Source organism: Vipera berus (genome assembly GCF_964194415.1).
Source record: "Vipera berus genome assembly, chromosome: 15".
Taxonomy (NCBI): domain Eukaryota; kingdom Metazoa; phylum Chordata; class Lepidosauria; order Squamata; family Viperidae; genus Vipera; species Vipera berus.
Window position 1 is genome coordinate 11,735,981 of NC_138218.1, and position 19,013 is coordinate 11,754,993.

At 49.7% G+C, this 19,013-nt stretch overlaps 2 protein-coding genes across 3 annotated transcripts; one reads left to right on the plus strand and one right to left on the minus strand.

Annotated features, from left to right (window-relative positions):
* The first annotated feature begins 32 nt into the window (after window positions 1–32).
* ZDHHC12 (zDHHC palmitoyltransferase 12) lies at window positions 33–2,708 on the plus strand. 2 transcript variants are annotated; one of them, XM_081339902.1, is made up of 5 exons: window positions 33–162; window positions 647–783; window positions 928–1,032; window positions 1,393–1,559; window positions 1,941–2,708. In XM_081339902.1, exons 1-5 carry the CDS (start codon window positions 63–65, stop codon window positions 2,251–2,253), a joined length of 822 nt encoding a protein of 273 aa, XP_081196028.1. In that variant the 5' UTR covers window positions 33–62; the 3' UTR covers window positions 2,254–2,708. The 2 variants fall into 2 exon arrangements, with proteins under 2 accessions (XP_081196028.1, XP_081196029.1); XM_081339903.1 differs by having other exon boundaries at window positions 928–1,014.
* Window positions 2,709–2,832: 124 nt separating this feature from the next.
* PKN3 (protein kinase N3) lies at window positions 2,833–18,893 on the minus strand (the record flags this gene model as incomplete). The annotated part of the gene is made up of 22 exons (XM_081339503.1): window positions 2,833–4,828; window positions 5,439–5,519; window positions 5,619–5,726; window positions 6,351–6,493; window positions 6,601–6,677; window positions 6,930–6,992; window positions 7,553–7,729; window positions 8,121–8,212; window positions 8,677–8,743; window positions 9,345–9,397; window positions 9,779–9,890; window positions 10,226–10,409; window positions 10,756–10,831; window positions 11,285–11,428; window positions 11,820–11,929; window positions 12,541–12,726; window positions 14,294–14,480; window positions 15,120–15,274; window positions 15,966–16,074; window positions 16,329–16,480; window positions 16,696–16,945; window positions 18,600–18,893. 22 exons carry the CDS (start codon window positions 18,891–18,893, stop codon window positions 4,616–4,618), a joined length of 3,033 nt encoding a protein of 1,010 aa, XP_081195629.1. The 3' UTR covers window positions 2,833–4,615.
* Between the last annotated feature and the right edge of the window lie 120 nt (window positions 18,894–19,013).

Sequence of the window (19,013 nt, forward strand, 5' to 3'; positions counted from 1 at the left end):
GGCGGGGCTTCTGCGCTTCCGCTTGGAGGAGCTCCGGAGCCGCGGCTGGGCGGGCGGGCGGGATGCGGCCGGGGGCGCCCGCGGGCGGCGGGTGGGCGGTGCGGGCGGCGCAGACGGGGCTCAGCTGGGGCGTCACCGTGGGGCTCTTTCTGCACGACACAGGTGAGACTCCCCCATGGATTCCGGGAGATCGCGGGATGGGGGTGACCCGCCAAGCCACGGGGGAGCAATCGCGGCTTGTTGAGTGTAAGCCGCGATCTAGGTAACCATGGTTGCTGCTTCCATCCTAAGTGACCCTGAGCTCGGTCTTGAGACGTTCCCTCAAAGGATCGGCGTGATAGTGAAAAGTCCCTGCGTGGCGCCCTTCTCTTGAAAAAAAACGCCTCTGAGTCCGCACACTTGGACCTGTGTGGCTGAAAAGAGTTTGTGCTCTGACCTGGCTTGGGCATTGCATCTCCTGTGAACCGGGCACTCGTCTTCCTGTTAACCCAGTTTAAGGGGTGCTTAGTGGTAAAGTCAAGTCGCCTTGTGTTGCTCAATTTGTCGATGCCGATGGGATTCTGATGGTGCTCCGGTTGTTTTCGGAATGCATGCAAGGCACCGCTTGGTTATTAATAATTATTTCCAATTTGTCTTCCTCTTCCAGACCTCCGGAGGCAGCTTGAGCAGGGAGAGCTGCTTCGGCCTCTTTTGTTCACCTTGCTGGTTCTCTGTTCCATCGTCCTGTATTTTGTTGTGTCGCTCATGAACCCAGGCTACGTTGAGGATAGCGAGGACGAGAAGGTGGGTTGAGGAAAAACTGGGAATACTTTGGAGGCCGTTAAAACAAAGGTGTGTTTTCAAAAAAAAAAAGATATCTGGGAATTAACAGGTAAGTACTGAGGTGGTGCAGGTTTTGCTGAGGATTATTTGATGTGATTTTGATAGGACTCAATGAGCGGAGAAGAGAAAGCTAGAACATTCGCTCAAGACCCCAACGTTCGTCTCAGGCGATGTGGATACTGCATGGTGAAGGTAGCACTTGGTTTCCAGGTGAAATTGCCCGAGAGAGACCATAGAATCCTAGAATCATGGGGCTGGAAGGGACCGTGGAGGTCTTCTAGTCCAACCCCTGCTCAAGCAGGAGACCCTATGCCATTCTGGACAAATGGTTGTCTACTCTCTTCTTAAGACCTCCAGTGACGGAGCGCCCACAACTTCTGAAACTTCATTTTAACGCTGAGCTACAGATATTCTCCTTTGTAGGTGGAATTTCCCTCAAGGTTTCTGATGTTGAAGCATTTATGGAGGGGGGAAACAATAGGAGCTGGCCAGCACACAGTCATAGAAAGCCAGGGTTGGAAGGGATCCTGAAGATCATCCAGTCTGACCCACTGCTTTGCCGTCTTGCAGCAACCTTTGCGAGCCAAGCACTGCCAGGCGTGCCAGCAGTGCGTCCGTCGCTACGACCATCACTGTCCTTGGATTGAAAACTGCATCGGGGAGAGGAATCACCCACTTTTTATACTCTATTTGGGGGTGCAGCTCGCCGTCCTGCTCTGGGCTCTGCAGCTGGCTTGGTAAGTGACGGGTAGGACGCCGCCAGGGACTGGGAACCCTTGTGCCAAGTCTGAAGGGGGACCGAGGGCATCTCCTATCGTTCATCCAAGTCAGGTGCTCCTGTCCAACGATACGAAGGGAGCTTTTGTGTTAGAGCAAGAGTCTCCGATCGTGGAAATGTTCTTGTAGGACCTCAGCTCCCAGAATTCCCCAGCCAGAATGGCTGTCCCAACGTTGGCAACGTTAAGTTGGCAACACAGTTGTTAAGTGAACTCACTTATTTCAGCGATGTTGTAACTTTAAATGGTGGCTAAATGAATAGTTGTAAGTCAAAGGATTGCCCGTGTTCCAACAGTCAAGCCCAGGTTCCCGTTTTGTCCCTCTCTCTCTCTCTTCAAAAGGTCCGGCCTGAATTTCCAGCCCTTCTCCTGGGTCTGGCTTCAGTGCCACCTGCTCCTCCTGCTCTCCTTCCTGCTCCTCCTCGTCTGCACGGTGGTTGCGATGCTGCTGCTGGGCTCCCATCTCTACCTCGTCTCCTGCAACAGCACCACCTGGGAATTCATCTCCCGCCATCGCATCTCCTACCTGAAGCACTGCAAGGTGGAGAACCCCTTTGACCAGGGCGTCCTCCTCAACCTCTGGAGGTTCTTCTGTGCCTGTCGCCTGGTGGCCTGGGAGAAACTCTACCCTCCAGAGGAGAGCGAGTTGGTGTGAAGGCAGGAGGGTTTCGAGAGACGGATCGGACCATCCTAAGGGCCTTAAGCCTCTCAACAGAAGCTTTGGAGATGACGCCGAGGCACCAGATCATCCTCCTGACTATTTACAGAAGCATTATCACCTCTTCTAACCAAAGGCTAAAATCTGACGGGGTGTTGGGGGTGAGACAGTGGGGTGCCCTAACCCTAAAACTGGAGACCCACCATTGAGATTTGGAGATACAGAGATCTGGGCAGTTGTTACAAAGGAAGAACTGAAGGAAAAGCCTACAGCGTCGGGGCAGGAAGCAGGAAACGCAGGCAGCCAAACACCAAGAGGTCCAGAATGGCCCTGGAAGCCGAGCGGTTTTGCTAAGCCAGAACAAGGCAGCTTCTCCTGGTGCCGTGGGGCTTAAGGGCTTAAAGAAAAATGCTTTTAATCCAACACTAATATTAATAAAAGACCAAAGCTTGCATCAAAGGGTGCGTTTTGTTGGCTCGGTGTGGGCGTGTGCCAAGAGATGGAGGGTGGGGCTTAAATATGGGCGGGGCTAGAGCCAGTCACTTCCCCACGTCCAATTTTGTTCCTTCTTGCCTAACAAAAGACAAAGAAGCTGGCGAAAAGAAAAAAAATACACTTTATCATACTAATTTTTACAATATGTCTTCCGCTTCTTTTTGCCAGTGGGCAGGCAAGTCCCTCGGCTTAAAACCATTCCTTCAACGACTGTTAGAAGTTAAAGAGTCACTTATGACCGGTTCTCACACTTACGACCTATAGAGCGACAAACAATGGGCTTAAAAACCCCCCTGGCTCTCCCAGGCCTCCCTCTGTGAGTGGCTCCCAGAACGACCGGCGTTGTTGTTCAGCCACGGAAATTTGGTGCCAATTGTGAAATCATTTCTGTCGTACCAAACTCACACGGGGATCTTTGGCCTCACGACGTAACTCCCGGGGGTCTTATACTACGGTTCCTATCATCCACAGCAGGACCGGAGATACCAGGTGGCCCAGGACGTGGCTTTGCAATGGAAACGATTAAAACTTTCCTGCCTCTTGCAGAGGCTCAACTAGGCTAGCAGGATATCCCTGTCTTAGAAAAAACACGCTCCTTCTTTCTTATTGAAACGAGTTTAATTTTAAATTAATTCGGTCACAGTGGGCGACCGAAAGGCGAGACACATCTAGCGTTGAACTTCCCGCCTTCTCTCTTCTGCCCCCCCCCTCCAATCTGCACCCCATGACATCTCGGGAGGCGAAACAGATGGGGAAACTGAGGCAGCTGAGGCTTGAAGGCCTGGGCATCTTGAAAGAGAGGCATTGTGCCCTGGGATGAGTTCGGGAACAAGGAAAAAGACTCGCTTTGTTTCCAAAGCCACGGCAAGAACAGAGGCCCGTTTTGTTCGCAGCCAACGCTGGGCATCTCCTGCAGTCGTCCGCGGGAGGAGAGAGTTCAAATCCCATGCCAATCAGTGCCAGCCAGAGCATGCAATCCGCCTGTCGATAATTCTGCCTCCCGCCTAACCAGAGGTCCGACATGGATAGAGACGGCTTGGCCAGATGTGCAGACTTTCCAGCTGTGGGAAGCAACAGCTGGGAGCCAATTTCCCCTCTGCAGGGCTGGAGGCTGCAGGCGGGACCAAGAGATCAGAGTGGGTCAAATTCTTCATCCTCTTAAGTCAGGGCTCTCTAAACCTGGCCATTTTAAGACTTGTGGACTTCAACTCCCAGAATTCCCAAAGCTGGCTGGGGAATTCTGGGAGTTGAAATCCACCTATCTTAAAGTTGCCACGCCTGAGAAAGACCTACATAGTGCAAATTACACCCTGCATTTCTAAAGCAAAAAGCCAGGTTCCTTCCTTCATCTGGCTGTAGCTGAAACATTTCCTCATAAACGATCTGGAGTGTTCTGGGATGCTCCATCCTGTCTTGAGACCAACCAAAACGGTCCTGGGATGGAGAGCTGGTTTGTTCGTCCACTGGATCCTACAGCAAAACCTCGGGGGGCGGCTTCATGGAGTTTCAGAGCAAATCCCCAATTGCAGGATTGACTTTTGCATGCTCAGCTTTATCAGCCTTCCAGAAGGCTGTAAATAGAGTCACCATTTCTTTTCAAGACTCACAAGTATCCGACATAAAATCTCTATAAACTGGCCCCTTCCTCAACAATTCGTAATTAGGGGGAAGCTGATGGACACTGACCTCGATGCTCCCTGGGGCCAGATTCAGGGGATTAAAAATTTTTGCCTGGAAGAAAACGTAAAAAAAAAATAGTGCTTGGAAATGTTGGTTCCCCCAAACCGTGATCAGTTAAAGCGTCTCTTGAGCAGCAACCGAGGGGGGAGGATCTTGAGCAGCAGGGCAGGGATCAGGCCCACCTTCAGACATTCAGGAAGTGTTGGGATAGGAAGTCAAAATCCTTAAACCGGGCTTGTTCCTCGACAGAGAGAGGCGGGGCGTCCGGGGGAGGCGTGAGGACTGGCTTTTGAGACGTGAACTCCTTGTCAAAGTTGCCGACGTCAGTGGCACTTTTTAGGATGGGCACCGAGGGTGGTTTGAGATTCCGGGAAAAAAGGGCATCCCAATCCATCTCCTGGGGGGGGGGAAGAGAGAGAGAGAGAGAGAGAGAGAAACAGAAGTCACCTTCCCCAACTCTGTTAGATATCCTCTGTCTCTGCCTGTGGCTGAGGTTGAGAAACGCTGTTAGGGAGAGAAGAAGGATCCCGTTGCAAGAGAAATAACACAAGAGTTGGAAGGAACCTTCTAGTCCAACCCCCCCCCCCCCACACACACACACTCAAGCAGGAGAGCCAAACCATTCCAGACAGATGGTTGTCCAATCTCTCCTTAAAAGACTCCGTACATCCGTATAAAGTTTGTACATACTGTAAATACATCAAAGAACAGGAAGGGGGCTGAGAGAGAGAGAGAAAAAAGAGAGAGAAATACAGGGGAGAACGGAAGGGGTCCAGAAGAAGAGGCGATTTAAAAACAAAGGCAAAATGCTTAAATTATGGAGAAAGACTAAACTGAGCTCTATTTTCTTCCTTTCTTTAAAATCTCTTGCACTGCCTTTCTTCCGCGCACCGTTTCTTGCTCCTCTCGGGTGCTCAACTTAAGTGTTGATTCAAGAGATCGGAAAGGGAAGAAAATGGATCGCCGAAGGGGGTTACCGGACGGCAGACGCGGAGGGATCTCCGTACCTTGAAAAAAGGGTGAGTTTGAATCTCTTCGGCGTCTCTGGCTCCCGCTCCGAGACGTCGCTCGGGACACTTTTGGAGAAGCTGGTGAAGAAAAAAAACAAGAAGGAAAAATCAGGACTGGTTTCCAATCCAGCACCAAAACTTTGCCGTGGGACCCCCGCCGTGAATTCAGGACGCTACCTTGTGCATAAGCGAAATGCTGGTCTCGGAGAGGAATCGCGGGAAATGAACTTCTTCGCTGATGATGCTGTCAAACATCTCCTCTTCGTTGTCACCAGGGAACGGAGACTTGGAAGGACAGAATTTGGAATGGTTTAATCCTCGGCTTTCTGTCCTACCTTTTCCAAGGGTGTGTGTGTGTGTTTGTGTTCAAAAAAGCCTCCTCTCCACACAACAACCCTGTGAGGTAGGCTGGACAGAGAGATGTTGAGTGGCCCAAAGTCACCAGCTCTTGTCGAAGAGGAATTCAACCAAGAAGCCCTGGTTGATTAGTTTAAAATAATTAGTTTTAATGAGTAGTTGAGCTCCATCTCTCTTGATGCTTCAGAAGACCTAATTAGGCTATCAGCCTTGCTGGAGGTGGGGGGGTGTCTTAGGAGAGGGAAGTATGTCTTGACGTGGACACATTGATTGTTTCTCTGCCTGGGTGCTATGTATTTTTAATTTTAATTAACTTCTTTTTTTAACATTGTCTTTCTATGCTTTTTAACTGCCTGATTGCATAATAATAATAGTAGTAATAATAAAGTTGGAAGGGAGCTTGGAGGTCTTCTAGTCCAACCCCCCGCTCAGGCAGCCTGGAACTAAGGAGGAATTTCCTAACAGTGAGAACAATTAACCGGTGGAACGGCTTGCCTCCAGAAGTTGTGGGTGCTCCAAGACTGGAGGTTTTCAAGAAGAAATTGTGCTCACCTCTCCCACCAGCATCTCAAAAATAAGCACGCCGAGCCCCCACCAGTCCACTGCCCGGGTGTAGGACGGATCCGTCAGAATTTCCGGAGCCAGGAACTCCGGGGTGCCGCAGAAGGTGCTGGTCCGGTCTCCGAAACCTACACCTGGGATGCGGGATAAAGAGGAGGCGAGGAAACCTGTCAACAGATTGCAAATACACACAGCTCTCCCACTTTCCCCCCACCAAGCAAAGCTGTTTCTTCTTTCTCACCTTCCTTGCAAAGCCCAAAGTCCCCGATCTTCACAAACCCTTCAGCGTCCAGGAGCAGGTTATCCATTTTGAGGTCCCTGCAGGAGCAGCAGCAGAGAAAATGGAGGTGGAGAGGAGAAAGGGAAGCCCGTTATTAAGAGGGCAGGGAGCCAGTTTGGTGCAGCGGTTGAGGTGCTGGTGTAGAAACCAGGTGACGGTGAGTTTTAGTACCACCTTTGGCACGAAAGCCAGCTAGGTGACTTTGGGCCAATCTGCAGGAGACGGTGAGCTCTAGTCCTGCCGTTGGCAGTTAAGCCAGCAATTCTATCCTTGCGTTTCAGGTGTCTTACCTGTAAACAATGGCTTTCTCGTGCAAGAACTGAAGTCCTAAGACAACGCAGGCCGAGTAGAACCTTTGGAAGGATTGAATGGGGAAGGGAAGAAGATCAAACACCACAGCAGCATCATTGAGGGTACACAGGTAGTCCTCTACTTAGGACCGGGCACTTAGCAAGTGTCTGGAGTTAACACCAACACTGAAAAAATTTACTTATGCCTTGTCCTCACACTTAGAACCATGGTGGTTTCCCCACAATCAGGGCTGTGATTCAGGTCTCACATGTGCCCTGGCTCACGTGACCGTCACCTGAGACCTTCACAGCCAGCTTTTGAGAAGCAGCCAATGGGGAAGTCGGGAGGGAAGGTTGCAACTGGCAGCCACACGATGCCTCGCTTAACAACCGTGGCAAAAGAAAAGATTGTACAATTGGATGCAGTCATGGGATGCCTGATTTAAAGACTGTAACACTTAATGATGAATTTTCCAGTTGCTATTGTGATCGTAAGTCAAGGACTACAACCGTTTGACTGGGATGGAATAAAGCCTCCTGCTTGAGCAGAGGGCTGGACTAGATGACATCCAAGGTCCCTTCCGACTCTGTTATTCTACATTCTGTATTTTTCATCCACTCACCGAGCGGTATCTTCAGAGAAATTGTGGAAGCTGATGTGCATCATGAGGTCTCCGCCAGGGGCATAATCCATCAGGAAACACACGTGACTGGATGTCTGGAAACAGGCAAACATGTTGACCAGGAAGGGATGGCCGGAAGAATTGACGACTTCAAAAATACGTTTCTCACAATACAAGCTGCCAGAGAGAAAATTTCAAGGAAACATCAAGAGACAATAAAGATATCCTTTTTTTCCTGGAAGTATATTTTCTCCTTCACTTTCTCCTTTCTTTCATTTTCACGAGGACTAGCGCCTTATCTAAAATGGGTATTAATTTTTTTAATGATTTGTTATTTGTCTAAATTTTTTTGGCATGTTTTGCATTTTTCTGTGTTTTGCACACTGCTCGGAGTCCAGTGAGTGAGACAGACAGTGTATAAATTCACAAGAGTGTCTACCATCGGCCTCGCAAACTTTCTGCCAGTCGTCTTCTTCGTCTGGCTGACAAGGTTGCTGGGAGGAGCACCCAGTGTTCCCCTCCTGGAGGAAAAACAACATGCAAGTCTTACAAAGCAAGCCATCTTCACCTCTCCAGGTCATCCCGGCTAATGATCTCCTGCTTCTTCAGGGCTTTGATGGCAAAGAGCTTCTTGGTGGCCTTGTGACGGGCGAGCAAGACCTAGAAATAAGGATCCAAACCTTTTGGGAACAGGCCAGAGCCGAAAGCAGTTTTCCCCCACGACGGCCGAAACGACTGAATCATTTTTAAAAAATGAATAAATGTGTCACATCCGTTCCTGTCTGCTCGCTGTGCAGGCAGTCCTTGACTTAAAAGCATTCATTTAGCGACACTTTCCTGTCTCGCCTGCTTTGGAAGGCCGGACACACCTTCTGACCAGCGACCTAAGGCCATTTCCACCCCAGGGTCCTGAAACCCTCATGGAAACTGCTCTGTGTGTTGTTCATTCGGAACAAGGGCAGTTGGGTGGCTGGAACAACCGATACGGCGTTCATGCAGACGGGAGCCAAGTTTCATGTCGCTTTCCCAAATTCCCACTTCAGAGATATTGCAGGGGTGTACCAACCCGGGATGTCTTTACCACACTGTTGTGGGCTTACACGCAAACACACAACACACGCTACCTTTCCGAAATGGCCCCTGCCAAGCACCGCCACGCAACAGAAGTCTTCCAGCTGCAGGGCCGTCTTCCTGGGAAAGAGAAGAAAAGCATTTAAAGCATCCAGAAAGTCCCGAAGCTGCTTCAGATTGAAAGGTTGTCGTGTCTGATGTGGCACATTACACCACAGGTAGTTCTCGACTCAGAACTCTTTGTTTAGTGTCTGTTCAAAGTGACAACGGTACCGAAAAAACGATATGGTCATTTTTCACATTTAACAACCACTGCATCATCCTCGCGGTCACGGGATCAATGTTCAGACGCCTGGCAACAGGCTCATATTTATGACGGTCGCAGCATCCCAGGGGGTGTCACGTGATCCCTTTTTGCGACCGTCTGACGAGCAAACTCAACGAGGGGAGCTGGATTCACCCCACAATCCTGTTACTGACTTAACAACTGCAGTGATTCCCTTAACAACCGTGGGAAGAAAGGTTGTAAAATGGGGTAAAAACTCACTCAACTTAGCAACAGAAACGTTGGGCTCAATTGTCGTCGTAAGTCGAGGACTGCCTGTATCCATCATTCCTACCCCCACCCAGCCGGAAGGTGCCAACTGCAGCAAAGGGCGTTTAAGGCACCTGCCGAAAACGCAGCCAAGCTGGCTAATGCCTCTCGTTCCCTGGTTCGTACCTGATGACGGTTTGTTGCAAATTGCCCGTTTTTCCATGGAGGAGGGGAGCCTTCTAAAAATAGAACACAGGGGAGGAGTGGAGACCACTGGGTGACCAACGAACTTTGGGCCAATCAGCCAGAGATGGTGAGTTCTAGTTCTGCGTTGGACACGAAAGCCGGCTGGGTGACCTTCGGCCAGTCCCTCTCGCTCTCGGCCCAGCCCACCTCACAGGGTTGTTGTCGTGGGGCAAATAGGAGGGGGAAGGTTGATTAGATATGTTCGTCGCCTTGAATTATTTATAAAAATAATAAAAGCGGGATACAAATAAAGAAATAAAATAAAAAGCAAGCAAACGACCAATGATACCTTTAGGCACCGGGAATCTACAACTTCCCCAACAGAAGCACAAACGGGAGGAGCAAAGGAGAGAAGAGGCCAGGCGAGATCTTACCCCCAGGTCCGTGGGAGGCGCGACGGGTTCCTTGCGCGAGAGAGGCAGATAGAGGCGAGGCGGCTTAGCGGGCGGCTGGTCTCCCCAGGTCAGCCTCTCCGGAGGGGACGGGCTGTGTTTGGGAAGAGAGGCTCTTTTTGCAACATCTGCAAACTCAGCCGGCCTCAACCGCCTAGCACAGGCAGTCTCAATTTACAACCATTCATTTAGTGACCATTCAAAGTTACAGTGAAAAGGGACTTACGACGGGATCCTCACACTTACAGCCATCCAGGATCGCACAATCAGAATTTGGGCAACCGGCTTGCATTTAGGGACAGCTGCGTCGTGATCACGTGATCACCGCTGGCAACCTTCCCGAGCCAATTCAACAAGGGACCCGCTTGTATTCCATTCCTAGATCCCCAACCAATGGATTGAATGAGCTGGATTCCAGCGCTGGCTCACCTGGGCGCCCAGGGCCCCGTGCTGTCCTCAGCAGCAGCTGCAGAACCAACATCTGGATGCAGAGACCCCCAGAAAGGGGGGCTGGAAGCGCTGAGGGAACTGCAAGGGGGCAGCAGGCTCATCATCAGGCGTCCCCAGGTGGCAATGTTGACGTTCATCTGAGAAGCTCGGAGGAACTCTTTCCCTGCAGGGAAGGACACCAAAGCCAGCGATGCTCAGCTGATGGTCTGGGAGGGTCTTCCTGGTGGCTGGCCACCACCCAGCTCGCCTTTGATTTTGGATGTCCAGCATTTCTCCTCAAAACTCAATTTGAGTTTGGATGGACAATGAAGTATAAAGTCTCCTGCCTCAAGCAGAGGGTTGGACTAGAAGACCTCTATGGTCCCTTCCAGTCCTACGACTGGAAGTCCTGGGTCCTAAGAGCCGTTCAGCTGTCCAGCACCACCATGGTGGTCACTGACGATGTGATGGGAATTCTTAACGCAGGGGAAAATATTGGCATTGATTTTTTTGTGAGGAATTTCTCTTACCTTTCTGTTTAGGGAAAATGCGCTTCTGGCGTTGCAGCTTGGCGTGGGTCTCAACGACTGGCTGGCTGAACGTCACCTACGCAGGAAGGGATAAAAATGGCTGTAAATTAGGGAGGCCCAACCGTGGCAACCTGAAGACTTGCCGACCTGAACTCCCACGTTGCTAAGAAAGGCGGTTGTTGAAGGAATCGTGCTTGATTTTACAATCACGTGGCCACAATTATTGAGCAAATCACTGCCGTTCTTATGTGAATCACATGATTGTTAAGTGAAGCAAGTTTCCCCCCCCCAATTTTGTCAGAAGCCAGCTGGAAGATCACAAATGGCAATCACATGATCCCAGGAGGCCATGACCATCGTAAATACATGCCATTTGCCAAGCACACAAATTTTGATCAGGCGATCTTGGGGGGGACTGCAATGGTTGTACGTTTGAGGACCGATTCTAAGTCAGCTGTAACTTTGAACAGTCGCTAAACGAACGGTGGTTTGAGCCGAGGGCCACCTGTAAGAAGAGAGCTGCCCTTACCTCTACAAAGAGCCTCCCCCGGGGTTCGAGAGGAACAGCCAGGTTGTGGCTGGCGTTGTCGAGGAAGCCGTCCAGGCGCACAAATGTCACCCCGCAGAGCTGGCGCCAGTCATGCCAATAAACAGAGACCTCCAGCTCCCGAGACTGCAGGGCGAAGGGGAGAGAGATCAGCATTGCTCAGAAAAGGATCCGTTCTCTGACGCCCTGATTGCGGCACCGGTTTCTCACCAGGCACCGGACGTGCTCGCTGGGGTTGGCTGGGGACGTCGGTTGCTAGTCCTCAGGACTGCAGGGCAATGCTGAGCCAGCCTCCCCCATTCAGGGACAAGTTCACCTCATCCTCAACTTGCAACCACAGCTGCCTTAACACTTAACAACGTGTGACTTAACAACGGTCTTGCTTAGCAGTGGAAATGTTGGTGTCAGTCATACGTCAAGGACTACTCATATAGATACTCTGTGTTTGCTCCAGGGTGGATTGCGGTTTCTTCCTGTGGCAAGTGAGCACTCTGAAGGTGTGAGGATGCACACTTACGCGTTCCAACTCGACAGCAAAAGTCTGGTTCCAGGCTTGCTGGCCGACCGGCCCCCAGTTTGTCTGACCCACAACTTTGTTGTCGACCTTGAGAACGGCAAGGACGTCTCCTGCCAATGAAAGAAAGAAGAAGCAGGGGTGACATTGGGTCTTTGGGGGTCTCCTTGGGAAGAGACTGTGCCCAGTCCCCTAACAGTACAAGCAGTCCTCCCTTAGCGACCACTGGCATTTATTTAATGACCGCTTGAAGTAGTTACAACGGCACTGAAAAAAGTGACCCGGCTGTTGCAGCATTCCCACGATCAGAATTCGGACACTGGTATGTTTGTATGGGGTCGCGTGAACCCTTTTTGCCACCTTCTGACAAGCAAAATCAAGAGGGGAAGACAGATTTACTTAACAAGGTGTTGCTAACTTCACAACCGCAGTGCTTCACTTAACAACTGTGACAAGAAGGATCATAAAATGGGACAAAACTCATTTCTGCTTAGCAACAGAAATTTGGGGCTCAACTCTGATCATAAGCCAAGGACAGCCTGTGTTTTGACTTCATTCAGGAGCCTAAAAGCATTCAGCGCCGCTTTAAAATAAAATTAGAATAACAGATGACGGGCATCAGGGTATATTTTTACCCCATTACCGAGTGGTTCCCGACCACTTTTGTTTGGATAATAGACCTGATTCCGCTCTATCTGCTGTACGGAGGATCACCAACACTCACGGCTGAGTTCCTCCTGGCGAAGGAGCTTCCCCGCAGCCCCCCGGCCAGGGAGGTTGACGCCAGCCCATGTCCGGGCCAAGAAGTCCCCAGGGCTGGTGTAAACAGGCACGGAAGTGGCCACACAGGAACGGCCTGGGATCTTCTCCAAGAGGTCTTCACAGCCCACCAAACGGACTTGAAGGCCACCTGCAAGCCAAAGAGAAGAAGCACAAAGTGTGAACAACTGTCGCAAAAGAGATGCAATGCAAGTTTGTAGAATATAGAGGCCTAGGACTGGAAGGCAGCTCGGAGGCCTTCTGGTCCAACCGCCTGCTCGAGGCAGGAGACCTTATGCTGTTCCCCTCAAATGGTTGCCCCGTCTCTTTTTGAAGACCTCCAGTGCCGGAGCGCCCACCCCTTCTGGAGACAAGCTGTTCCACTGGTTAATTGTTCTCACTCTCAGAAAGTTTCTCCTTAGTTCTAGGCTGCTTCTCTCTTCCCCCCCCCCCCCACCTTATTTCTTGTCCTGCCCTCTGGTGCTCTGGAGAAAAAGCCAGTCCCTGCTTTTCTGTGAGACCAGCTATCAAGTAACTTTCCATGGCATCACTGCAGGTATGGAAAATGATGCCGCCGGGCAGAACCTTAAAATCCACCAAAATAATTCCCTGTGCATTAACTTATTTTACCCCATTACTTAAAGACCCAAGATGAATTTTAACAAGGGCAAGAAAATTACAGCTCAGTGGGATTGCTGTGATTATTCAAATCATTTACCAGAATAAATTCAGAATGGAAAATCCAGCATGGATTAGCCAGTAGATCTAAAAGAAATTAGGATTTTATCTCTCTGGGAATAAACAGAGATGTTGGTTCTTTGACTAATTTGATCCAGCTACAATACTCAGAAAACAGGCTTCTGTTTATTTGGAGTGCTTTGAAATTTTAGTGGAAATTGGCACAACTTGTTTGCAGCTTTGTTGCCATTTAACTTAGTGTTTACACATAAACACACAGCCTCTAAGGATAAGTGAGATAACTTTGTTATTTTACTAAACATAGTTAATCTGTTTAAAAACACCACAACATTTTCCTTATCACAAAAGGACATTCCTTGTTTTTGTAAAACAATTGCTGTTAAGTCTAAAATGTAGGAACTTTCATGTAATAATGCTGGCCAGAGTCACTTGAGGTGAGGAGCGGTGTAGGAAATTGATAAAAGGAAAAGGGGGAAAAAGGAGAAAGGGAGAGGAGAATTTGAAGGGAAGGAAAGGAAAAAGAAAGGAAAAGGAAAGGTAAATGGATGAAAAAGGGAAAGGAAAAGAAATTAAATAACAATAAAATCTGTACGGTATTCTTTGCTTCCAGTGATCTATGATTGCATAATTTTTATTTTCTTTTGATTTGCATGCAGACAGGCTAAAACAGAAAATCATATTTAATGGATTTGATGCAGTGGCTTTAATTAGCATTGGCAAATCCGTACGTTTGCATTTGTATCTTTATAGCTGCTGGAAAGTCGGGATGTTATTAGAAAGGGAACGTCTTCGTTTCTTTTTAAAATATCCAGAGTTTTGTTCATCGAATGAAAGTTAAGATTTCATTCTGGCTGGGTTTTTTCCATTCACGAAACTCCGGATCAACGCTTCCTCTCATTCAGAAGCGTTTCCTCCCTTCCAGTCTGCTAATTACATCCTGCCGTGTATATCAGGGTTTGAATACGCCGAATGGAAAGACACACGCAAATACTGAAATAAAGTGAACAGAATAAAGGTACCTGTGAGAGCCGGGGGCTTGATCAAAGTCGGGGACAACGGCTGGACGCCAAAGGAGAAGGTGTCTGTCAATTCTTGCTTGATCAGCCCCCGTTTCGGGTGATCTGGAGAAAGTTGGCTGAGAAGGTGCTCAAGTGCCAGTCGGAACAGACTGATCTTTTGGGAGGATTCCTGCAGACAGGCCTGTGCCTAGAGCACACCGTAAAGGAGAGAGAGGAACGGGAGGGAAAAAGGAACTTTGAACTACAAAAGGACTGGAAATATTTATTGCAGAAAGAGATAGATAAATAAATAAATAAAGTATTTCAAAACCTTTCCTCCAGCTAGCTGCCTTGGAACTTTCTCCAGCCCTAAATACTGTATTTTTTTTTTAAAAAAAAAGTGTTTTATTTTTATTTTTTTTTAAAAAAATATTGTTTTGGTAAGCCACCTGGAGTCAGACGTAATTTGATGGGAGGGCCAACTAGAAATTCCAAGGAAATTGGCTAGACTGGAAAACTGAACAGATGGACGTCACAGGCTGGCACGTGGTGTGGCCAGAGAAAATTACACAGAGGTGTCCTTGGGGACACACCGAGTGCAAGTTATGAGCAATTTTAACGTGCAAAATTCAGCGCGGATAATTCAAGTATGAGACCCAGTGGATTTTTCTTTAACCCAGCCGTTTCCAGAGGTTACTTACAGTGCTGCAATTTTAGTGCTCTTCGTTGCTGGGGGAGGTCCTGGGAATTATAATCCAACATACCAGGCCCAGGAAGACCCCTTGAATTAATTGCAGGCTCCACCCTCCACAGAGACTGTTTGCTACAAACGCAAAGCTGCTCTTACCTCTGCCATCATCTTCCGGTCTTGCACCCGCCGTCCGCTGAGGATCTTCACCACGTTTTTGGCTCCCTCAGCCACCGCCGCTTCAATGCGCAGGCGATGCCTCAGTTCTTCAAGACGCAGCTCCAGAAGTAAGAGGGGGGCCCTGCCTCCCACCCCTGCAGAGGCAGAAGGGGGCAATCACTGTTCCATTGTACAACTGTTACTATTATTATTATTATTATTATTATCATTTATTGAATTTCTATACCGCCCTTCTCCCGAAGGACTCAGGGCGGTGTACAGGGCAATAAAAGTACTACATACAAGAGTTAAAAGTAAGATTAAATTAATTTAGCCCTAACAATAAATTAACAACCACGATGGTCAAACTCCATTGCAGCCATAAATCAAGGACTGCCTGCCACGGTTGTCCACCTTGCTCTGGGTTCAAAAGTAAAGGAGATTTGGATCTAGTTAGGAATGGGTAGGAGGCCACCAAGAAATTCCAGGGATTTAGATTAGACCAGGAAGTAAAAGCAAGTCCCGGAAGACAGCTGTGCTCCAACCTCTGCCTTATCTTTGTAGCAGGTAAGGTAGAAACATCTGTCAACAGCCTGCATTTTGTGACTTAGCCACATGCAATTTAACAAGTAGGCTAGAGTACTTTTAGTATCAATTTATACCTTCTCTGGAGAAATAAAAGTCACCAACCCTGCCAATGGCTGGAAGAGTTTCGGTTATAGATAGAGAGGAAAGGAACCTGCCTTACAAAAGGAGATGATTGTAAAGGACTGCAGAAAGAAACTAAATGAAACCTTTGGTCGTGGTTTGGGCCGAGGGACCACCCTGTGTGGCTGAGGGGGTTACCTGGAGCACCCGTCGCCTGAGAGAGCTTCAGCATCTCCATCCGGATCAGCTCGACTTTGGTCTTGCTGTCCTGAAAAGTTTGCTGAGCAGCGGCCAGGAGTTTCCGCTCCTGGAGAGGGAAGAGAGGTTCCCAGGTGAGGAACATCCAGAGCGTCAGGTGTGCAAAATCAGGATCGTACTTGAAGTTCCAGTTCAGCTGATTTATTGCTCAGGCCCGTACCCAAGAATCTAGTCGAGTAACGGTCAGCACTAAATTGGCACTGGACTCTGTGACTGGAACTTTACAGAATAAGAGAGTTGGAAGGGACCTTGGAGGTCTTCTAGTCCAACCCCCTGCTCAAGGGCAAATGGTACGCAACTCACCTTCGCTGTACCGGAATAGACCTGGATCATGTTCTCAGCTCCCTGCTTCACTTTCAGCTCTATGTGAAGCTGTTTCTTCAATGCTTCCAGCCTTTTCGAAACGTGGTTGGGATCTTTTCCACAGAGCTTGAGATCGGGCGGCCCTTTTGCATCTGGGGAGGACGCAAAGGCCAGTCAATAAGAGGCGACTAAACCGCAGCCACCGGCTGGGAGACCACACAGAGATTCTGAACTTCCGGAATTCCCCAGCCTGCACTGCTTTAAGAGGCACGGACGTCAACTCCCAGAACCCTCCAGCTGGCATTCTTTAGGAGGCATGGACTTCAACTCCCAGAATTCCCCAGGCACAAACACTTCCACATCCCACCTGCTTGGCCACTGTTTCTCTCCCCAGTAACAATCCGTGTCTGGAGTGTTTGGAGCTGGCAATGCAACTGCTCCAACCTCTGGATGGACGACTTCAGCGCCATCTCCACGTGGGCCAGATTCTTCTTGTCCTTGGTCGCCCTCCGCAAATTCTCAGCTCCTTCCTTGATTTTCAGCTCTTTCTGAATGGCCCGGCGGACCGATTCCTTTTCGGACTCCAGCTTCTGTTGGATCCCTGCTTGATCTGGGACCTTCAGCCAGTTGCAGAAAAAGAAATCAAAACACAAATAAACAACTTGAAACTTTATTGAATTGTGGTACGCCACCTAGACTAGAGCGACTTTGCATAAGGTGGGTGATGATTTAAATATGACTAATAAAGAGATAAATAAAATGCAGCAAGAGAAATCAAAGCAAAGCCAAAACTTAAATGATGGAAACATGAATAAAAACACACATATAACATTTAAGAGGCAAAAGTATGACTCGAAACACAAAATGTATAAGGCAGACAAACAAATCGAAACACAAACACAAATCTTAAAGTGCAAAAACACAAATCGAGAGGAAGGGCTGTAAGGTGGCAAAGGCAACTTGGGCCACGACTTAACTGCCCCTCTCCCCAAAGGATGAATGGAGTATTACAACTCCCTTTTAGATCTTGAATGAGAAATATTAGCATAGCAGTCAGAAGTCAGAGAGTCCTGAAAGAAATCAGCAAAGCACTTTGGTCTTAAGAAATCTTTGTCAGAAAAAAAAAGTGAAGGCATCTGCTAAAGTTACTAAAGCCGAGTGCGACTGTAGATAGTCCTCAATTTACAACCATTCATTTAGCGAAGGGGTGGGTGCAAGTGTGTGGAAATGTGATGTCCACAGCAGAAACAGCCCAGCCGGAAATCTGGGAAGGTTTCCCGTCTCTAAACAAACAACTCCTGGAAATTGGATAAACATTGGCGGGTGCAGGAAAGTCTCGCCCAGGGAGGAAACAGGCCGGATTTTGGAGGAAACGCAGCTTGGCTTCAGGTTCACCAAGGGTGAAGGGGGTGGGAGGGTGATTGTGGGGAGGGCAGTCGGTGGGAGAAGCTGGATTCACTTAACGACCGTTTGATTCAGTTCACAACTGCAGTGATTCACTTAACAACTGTGGCAAGAAAGGTTGTAAAATGGGGCAAAATTCCCTTAACTGTCTTACTTAGCAACGGGAATTTTGGACTCCACTGTGATTGTACGTCAAGGACTACTTACTTGTACACTGTCTCTCAGTCTCTGCAACTTTAAGATATGGGGCGGGGGGGGGCTGTGCTGGCTGGGGAATTCTGTGGGACGAAGTCTCCCCATCTTAAAGCTTCAGAGATTGAGAAACATTAAACAACGGGCACCACTGTTGCCTTCCCAACGCCTGAGGATGTCTATCTCCCCTGCCCATCTAAACCACAATTCCCTGCCTAGCCTAACACAACTGGCTTCTGCTCCACACAACAGAGGAGAGCCAGCCCCCCCAGGGCCAAAAGCGGCAGGGAAACCAGCAGCAGAAACGGGTTCCTTGTCCAAAAGCCTGGGCACCCCATTCGTCTACATCCCGTTACTTGAGCTGGGCAGGCGTCTTTGGAAAGAGAAGGACCGCAGAAGGGGCCACATTCACACAACCAGGCATTCAAGGCAGATTGCAGACTTCCTCCCCTGTAGAAGCCCGGGGCATCCCAAACAAGCCAGTCCAGAGTCACGGATTCTTCCCCCAGCCAGGCACCCAACACGCGAGTTGAGCGTCGGAATGAAACTCCCCCCACCCGTCTGCCAGTCTCCCCACGACCGGGAGGCAGCAGTCCCGGCCGGTCAGAAGGCGCAGGCCGGGAGGTCGCTTTGCAAAGGCGCACCTGCGCGGCGCGGCGCCTCCTGCGCGCTCACCTGTTGGATCCGCCCGGCCGCCATCGCCTCCCCGCCGCCGCCGCAGCCCGTCCAGCCCCGGCGGGGAACTTTTTCAAACTTGGCCCGGCCCCGCGGAGGAAACGCGGCGCGCATCTCGCGCCCTCTGCTGGCTCTCCGACCCGGCCGGAGCCCGGGGAGCCCCCGAGGAGGCGCCACGCTTTTCCCGAGGCTGCCTCGCCCGCGTGGCTCGGGGGGGCTTCTGGTCCTGCCCTCCGGCGCGCTGTGGAGGGGAGGTCGAGCCCCTCCTCTTCTCTGGGGCAGCGCCTCAAACATCGCAGGACTGCTCTCAGGTGTCCCCCCCGTCTTTCCCTTCCTGGCCCCCTTCTTCAGAGGCCTGGGCCTCCAGCCCCCCCCCCAAATCGTTCAGAATGTGGTGGGCAAAATGCTATCCAT

Coding starts and splice junctions, on each gene's coding strand:
- ZDHHC12 (XM_081339902.1), top strand. CDS start 63: ATGCGGCCGGGGGCGCCCGCGGGCGGCGGGTGGGCGGTGCGGGCGGCG. Junction 784..927: donor AGGATAGCGAGGACGAGAAG/GTGGGTTGAGGA, acceptor TGATTTTGATAG/GACTCAATGAGCGGAGAAGA. Junction 1,560..1,940: donor TGGGCTCTGCAGCTGGCTTG/GTAAGTGACGGG, acceptor TCTCTTCAAAAG/GTCCGGCCTGAATTTCCAGC.